Below are 7,500 nucleotides of genomic sequence, written 5' to 3'. Positions count from 1 at the left end.
GGATGCTGCAAATTCAAATTTTGTTTTTTTTTAATATTGGGAATTAAATATTTTGTACTTTCATAAGTTTAAGATTATAATACCCTTTTTATATAGGAAAGTATAGAAGCTGTACTGTACTTTGAAGTCCATATTCTAATTTTCCTTTTTTAGAGATATATATTCTAAAGAAGATTTTTTACTTGTAAAACACCTGTGGCAGAGTTTATCGTTTGTACATATCCTTAATTTACGTATCTTTAGAATTATCTCATTGTAATCACGTCCTTTAGGTGTTTGATTTTAATGGCCTGAATCCGTGACTCCAAAACACTATATTTCAAGTATATTTCTCATAAAATCTTCGACGAAAATGAAGAAAAATCCTTACCTAGAATTCTGTAGGGTAGATCTATACAACTCTCTTTCATTTATTATGTTTCTATACTTCCAAACCCATATTTTCCACCATAGTGTTGATACCATGATCATCTATTAGATGTTAATGTTTCCAGATCCTGGCATACATTTTGGAATGCATTTTGCTAAATATACTGATGCCTTTTATTCCAATGGAACATTATTTCAACAACGAATGCTCCTCTCCTTTTGCAGATCATCATTGCAATGCTGGTGGCCGTTGCCCTGGCCGAGAAACTGGAAGAGGCCGCAGTCCCAGTCCCCGTGGCCATCCTGCGAAGCGCCCAGGTCAACCCCGACGAGAACGGAGCCCACAGCTCCGACTTCGAGGCCGAGAATGGAATCAAATTCGAGTTCTCCGGATCTGAAGGCGCTGAGGGAGGTTCCAACATGATCGGATCCTACAGGTGAGAGGAGATACTAACTGGCACTGTGCCATGAATAATTATTATTGCTATTATTACTACTGCTGTTGTCGTTGCTATTAGACACATTCCTTTATCTCCTGTTCGATAGTTTTTTGTTTTTTTTCATTCTTATGAGAGAGAGAGAGAGAGAGAGAGAGAGAGAGAGAGAGAGAGAGAGAGAGAGAGAAAGAGAGAAACTAACTTTTTGCCGTAGCATACAATACTAAATAGAATCGTTCAACCTTTTCCCTCAGTTACCCCTTGGAAGACGGCTCCATCGCCTCAGTGTCCTTCGTCGCCAACGAAAACGGATTCCAGCCTCAGTCCGACCTCCTACCAGTGGCTCCAGAATTCCCACACCCGATTCCACAGTTCGTCCTCGACCAGATCGAGTTCGCCAGGCTCGAGGACGAGCGCAAGGCTCAGGAAGAAACCGAAGCATGAGCTTGAATCCTACCGAATTTCGACAAGTTATACAGTATATTTATACTCCGATATATTTATTCGCAATAAATGATCTATTGATATGATACACTGTTTTGTTTAATCCTGCTGTTTTTGACTTGATTGATTGATCCGGTGAGGAAAGGAAATGAGGAAATACAGTAAATAAACGATATAAGAAGTAATGAACAATTGAAATAAAAAAAATAAAAAACATTGACAACTTTAAAACAGATATTTCATATATAAGCTATAAGAAGAGTTTTACGTCAGCTTGTTCAACATAAAATCTTTTGCTGCACGTTTGAACTACCCGATTAGGAAGATCATTCCAAAACCTGGTCAAAGCTGGAATAAAACTTCTAGAATACTGTGTAGCATTGAGCCTCATGATGGAGAAGGCCTGGCTATTAGAATTAACTTCATGCCTATTATTACATACATATAAAACATTGACATAAGGTGGATCTCTCACTTTCCACACAAGCAAGAGGGCTAATGACATTGTCACAGATGATGACGAATTCTTTGTGGCCTAAACCGTCATCTTAATTCTGTTGACCATAGTAGTAACATTTAGTACCTGGTAGTCACTCGACTGTCGTGGGTCACTGACATGATTGTGTGTAGAAAATAGGATAGGGAACCTTATCCTAGATGCTTACCAGAATACAATACAAAAGCCACCCGTGTAGATATATATATATATATATATATATATATATATATATATATATATAAATATATATATATATAAATATATATATATATGTATATATATATATATATATATATATATATATATATATATATATATATATATATATCATCAGCATCAACCGTTCCTAGTCCCCTGCAGAACAAAGGCCTCAGACATGTCCTTCCACAAGCGTCAATTTATGGGGTTTCTGTGCCTGTCCATATCCGCAATCTTTCTCAGTTCGTCAATCCATCGTCTTCTCTTCCTTCCCCTTCTTTTTGCAATCTCTAGGGACCCATTCTGTTATTCTTTATGTCCATCTATTGTCTGTCGTCCTCATTATATGTCATTCCCATGTCCATTTCTTTTTCTTACATGTTGTTAGAATATCCTATCCTTTTTATGTCTCTCAGTGTTATTACCATCACTATTCTTTCCATAGCTCTTCGAGTTGTAACTAGCATATGTTGTAAGTCTTTAGTAAGGCTCCAAGTTTTTAATGCTTAAGTTAACACTGTTAGGACCATCTCATTAAATAGGTTTCTTTTTCATGCATATATATCTATATATATATATATATATATATATATATATATATATATATAGATATATATAAATATATATATTATATATATATATATATATATATATATTTTATATATATATATATATATATATATACATATATATATATATATATATATATATATACAGTATGTAACCACATTGTTTATATTCAGTACATAAAACAATAACTTCAATTATTTTCCCATATCATTTATTTATCAATTTAAGCTAGATTAGTTACTTCGGTTGCACAAAAATGATCAGCACTAAGAGAAAAACAATAAAATTACTATACTTATTTAATTCTTAGATAAAAAACGTTTACTAAGAAAAGATGAATTATTCAAACGACTGTGAACAAATTTTGATAATTTAAGTTTTACTTTTTCCAAATTAGAAATGAATAAATATCCCTTAAGGAATCCTTACAAGTTTAAAACTCAAAGGAAAATAGAAATTCAAAACCTTACGATCATCGTTAATTATTTTGAACAGTAATATCAAATTAAAAAAAAAAAAATTATTTTCATAAGTTTCACATATTTTAAAAGCGTCATTTGATCATTGGACACTCATTTGACCCTTGACTTAAACTCTCCAGTATACAAATGTCGTGACAGAAACCGTAAATGGAAACTGACCACCTCTGAGGATTTTTTTTTATCTCATTATATCATCGACATCTTTCATTTTATGCAAAAAAATCTCTGAGAGCAATGTCCCCTCTCAATTGAGAGAGAGAGAGAGAGAGAGAGAGAGAGAGAGAGAGAGAGAGAGAGAGAGAGAGAGAATTACAATGTAAGACACTGATAAACATTCGTTGATTCAACACCGGAGGAATAAGTTCCAAACGTCCCAAAGATGCCAAGGTTATTTTGTTATTCTACGGCCCCCGACTATCCTGACCCTCTCTGCTCCAAAATATGTTGAAATATCATATAAATACAATGAAACGAAGCGGTTAAGTCGTTAAACTGGCTCTAAAAGTCATAAAAAAGTAATTCGGTCATTAAACCAGACCCTCCCATAACTCCTCGAGCCGTGTTTGCTTTTAAAAGATCCTAATCACCTTAAAATAGTTACTAATAGGAGATCAGACGCTGTTAAGGGCTCCCATTGAATGAACAGGGTCATAGGAAGCATAATACCGAACGTAAGTGACAGTGATCTGTTGGGAGAATAGATCGATGCAAGGTGTGGCTGAGCAATTAAGAGTTTTATGACGAAAGTACGCTATAGGGAAAGGGCAGGAACATTCCTTTCTTAATCGCTATGACATCAAGGAAAAGGATGAAAGTGACGGCGAATAATGAGACTGGGACTATGAAGGGTGGGGCTAACTTGAGAAATAAAGGACCAAAGTTATAGTTTTATGACAGTGAATGGGAAAAGGGTGACTGCGGCAATGAAGGTCAGAGCTGATAAGTTATGTTACATAAAAAGGAAATACATGGAAGTTGAGAGAGAGAGAGAGAGAGAGAGAGAGAGAGAGAGAGAGAGAGAGAGAGAGAGAGAGCAGAAGGACATATAAACCAGTGAAAGGGTTCAGTAGTGTTTATCTTCAAGGATGGAAGAAAAAAATAACCTCAAGTGACCTTGGTCTGGATGCTGATCCGATCGTCTTGACCTCAGGATTGCTGGCGTCGTTTGGTGGCTGTATATATATATATATATATATATATATATATATATATATATATATATATATATATATATATATATATATATATATATATAGAGGAACTAAGAACCCATAGACACACACACACTTCGATCCGTCCCTGTCTCCCACACACAGTTCTCAAGATGAAGATGGTGAGTTTAGACGTCTCTTTCGGAAGCTGAGAGATAGATCTTTAGTTGGGAAAAATCATGTTCCAATAATGTTAGAATTTTGTCTTCTTGTGAAGCTGTGAACTGAATTTTTGTTGATTTTGGAGGATGAAGAGTTAATTTTAGATGCTGCAAACCTAAATTTTGCTTTCTTTGAATATTGGGAATTAGATATTCTGTACTTTCATAGGTTTAAGATTATAATACCCTTTTTATTTAGGAAATTATAGAAGCTGTAAACTACTTTGAAGTCTATATTTTAATTTTACTTTATTTAGGAGAAATATTTTAAAGAAGAATTTTTACTTGTAAAATACCTGTGGCAGTGTTTTGTTTATTCATATCTTAACTTAAGTATCTTTAGAATTATCTCAACGTAATCGCGTCCTCTCTGTATTTGATTTTAATGGCCTGAATCTGTGACTCCAAAACACTATATTTCAAGTATATTTCTCATAAAATCTTCGACGAAAATGAAGAAAAATCCTTACCTAGAATTCTGTAGGGTAGATCTATACAACTCTCTTTCATTTATTATGTTTCTATACTTCCAAACCCATATTTTCCACCATAGTGTTGATACCATGATCATCTATTAGATGTTAATGTTTCCAGATCCTGGCATACATTTTGGAATGCATTTTGCTAAATATACTGATGCCTTTTATTCCAATGGAACATTATTTCAACAACGAATGCTCCTCTCCTTTTGCAGATCATCATTGCAATGCTGGTGGCCGTTGCCCTGGCCGACAAGCTGGAAGAGGCCGCAGTGCCAGTGCCCGTGGCCATCCTGCGAAGCGCCCAGGTCAACCCCGACGAGAACGGAGCCCACAGCTCCGACTTCGAGGCCGAGAATGGAATCAAATTCGAGTTCTCCGGATCTGAAGGCGCTGAGGGAGGTTCCAACATGATCGGATCCTACAGGTGAGAGGAGATACTGACTGGCACTGTGCCATAGATAATTATTATCGCTATTATTACTACTGCTGTTGCTGTTGCTATTACAGATATTCCTTTATCTCCTGCTTGATAGCTGCTTTTTTTCATTCTTATGAGAGAGAGAGAGAGAGAGAGAGAGAGAGAGAGAGAGAGAGAGAGAGAGAGAGATAACTCTTGTTCTCCATAGCATACAATACTAAATAGAATCGTTCAACCTTTTCCTTCAGTTACCCCTTGGAAGACGGCTCCATCGCCTCAGTGTCCTTCGTCGCCAACGAAAACGGATTCCAGCCTCAGTCCAACCTCCTCCCAGTGGCTCCAGAATTCCCACACCCGATTCCACAGTTCGTCCTCGACCAGATCGAGTTCGCCAGGCTCGAAGACGAGCGCAAGGCTCAAGAAGAAACCGAAGCATGAGCTTGAATCCGACCGAATTTCTACAAGTTATACCGTATATTTATACTTCGATATATTTATTGGCAATAAATGATCTACTGATGTGATACACTGTTTTGTTTAATCCTGCTGTTTTTGACTTGATTGATTGATCCAATATTGCAACTTGGCATAAAGAAAACTATGGTCATCTCATGAGAGAACATTTTATTATTTAATGATTTTACGTCTACGACACGAAGCAATCGCACATATTGGGACAACTGTTTCTCAATTTTCACGTATGTTGACATATTTTCAAACCGGCATGATCAAATCGATTCACGGACCGCTACTTGTAGTTTTGCATATATCTTTCCTATCCAGCCAATCTTTCCAAATTCCTTCACCATACCATGCAGCTTCTCTTTACTATTCACTGCTAATAAGTTTTCCGTATACGGACCATTTCAAATTCCCTTGACGAACACTGATCTCGTCTAGTAGCTTTCTCACATATTTACTGCTCCTTTTAATAGATCTAGATAATGTATCGATGCAACCATATAAAAAATATAGTCTTTTGTCAGATCAACTGATACATCAAACCAGCAACTCTCTAGTCTGCATATGCTTTAAAATATTCATAGTTCCTTATAAATCTTTTCCTGAATACCTTCTTTATTACATTTCTATCAATTCCATCCGACATATATTATACCCAGTTCCATACATATCTTATATATTCTCAAATTACTTCTCAATATAGGTGTAACAAATACTGCAATAAACCCATCTTCATCAGGTTCAATTTCGCATTTGCATAGGCTATACAAATATTCTTTTTCCAATGGCATATTGTCATTAATGAAATCTCTATTAAAAGACAAACCCTAGCCACTGAAGAACCTGATAACCATTTGTCATATGTTTGTATCATCTTTGCATTCAAATCATCCAGCACAGCAACTAGGGCATGGATCATCTTTGCATTCAGATCAACCAGCACAGCCACTAGGGCATGGATCATCTTTGCATTCAGATCAACCAGCACAGCCACTAGGGCATGGATCATCTCTGCATTCAAATCACCCAGCACAGCAACTAGGGCATGGATCATCTTTGCATTCAGATCAACCAGCACAGCCACTAGGGCATGGATCATCTTTGCATTCAGATCAACCAGCACAGCCACTAGGGCATGGATCATCTCTGCATTCAAATCACCCAGCACAGCCACTAGGGCATGGATAATTTCTGCATTCAAATCACCTAGCATGGCCACTAGGGCATGGATCATCTCTGCATTCAAATCACCCAGTACAGTAACTTCGATATGGATCATCTCTGCATTGAAATCACCCAGCACAGCCACTAGTGTTTGGATCATCTCTGCATTCAAATCACCAAGCACGGTCACTAGGGCATGGATCATCTCTGCATTCAAATCACGCAACACAGCCACTAGGGAGTAGATTATCTTTGCATTCAAATCACCCAGCAGGGCCACTAGGGCATGGATCATCTTTGCATTCAAATCACGCAGCACAGCCACTAGGGGTTGGATCATCTCTGCAGTCAAATCACCCAGCACAGCCACTAGGGTGTGGATTATCTTTGCATTCAAATCCACCTGCACAGCCACTGGAGCGTGGATTCATCCTTTCCCGGAAATTTTGTAAGGTAGACTTATCCCGTCTCCCTCACTCAGAGATATTGTTCATCTCAAGCAGAATTGTAAGCTTTCAGGTGTTTCCTTGATGCCACACAAAGCAACATGTACTGTCAATCGTTATGTTGCAATTCCAAGTCAAACCGGATATGCACAGCCAT

The 7,500-nt window shown here is 37.0% G+C and overlaps 3 protein-coding genes across 3 annotated transcripts in view; 2 read left to right on the top strand and 1 right to left on the bottom strand.

The window, feature by feature from the left end:
- The window catches only part of LOC137659256 (cuticle protein AMP4-like), a 1,399-nt gene extending 149 nt beyond the window's left edge, over nt 1-1,250 (top strand). The window contains exons 2-3 of the mRNA XM_068394287.1: nt 595-806; nt 1,061-1,250. Of these exons, the coding sequence (XP_068250388.1) occupies nt 595-806; nt 1,061-1,250 (402 nt within the window). The remainder of the gene's footprint in view (nt 1-594; nt 807-1,060) is intronic.
- Nucleotides 1,251-5,076: 3,826 nt separating this feature from the next.
- Nucleotides 5,077-5,709, top strand: LOC137658339 (cuticle protein AMP4-like). The gene is made up of 2 exons (XM_068393011.1): nt 5,077-5,277; nt 5,520-5,709. Exons 1-2 carry the CDS (start codon nt 5,078-5,080, stop codon nt 5,707-5,709), a joined length of 390 nt encoding a protein of 129 aa, XP_068249112.1. The 5' UTR covers nt 5,077.
- Nucleotides 5,710-6,427: 718 nt separating this feature from the next.
- Nucleotides 6,428-7,237, bottom strand: LOC137659255 (uncharacterized). The gene has a single exon (XM_068394286.1). The coding sequence runs from the start codon at nt 7,235-7,237 to the stop codon at nt 6,428-6,430; it is 810 nt and encodes a 269-aa protein (XP_068250387.1).
- Nucleotides 7,238-7,500: the final 263 nt, after the last annotated feature.

Source organism: Palaemon carinicauda, chromosome 19 (assembly GCF_036898095.1).
Source record: "Palaemon carinicauda isolate YSFRI2023 chromosome 19, ASM3689809v2, whole genome shotgun sequence".
In the NCBI taxonomy this organism is placed as follows: Eukaryota; Metazoa; Arthropoda; class Malacostraca; order Decapoda; family Palaemonidae; genus Palaemon; species Palaemon carinicauda.
This window is presented reverse-complemented; position numbering and strand designations above follow the sequence as displayed.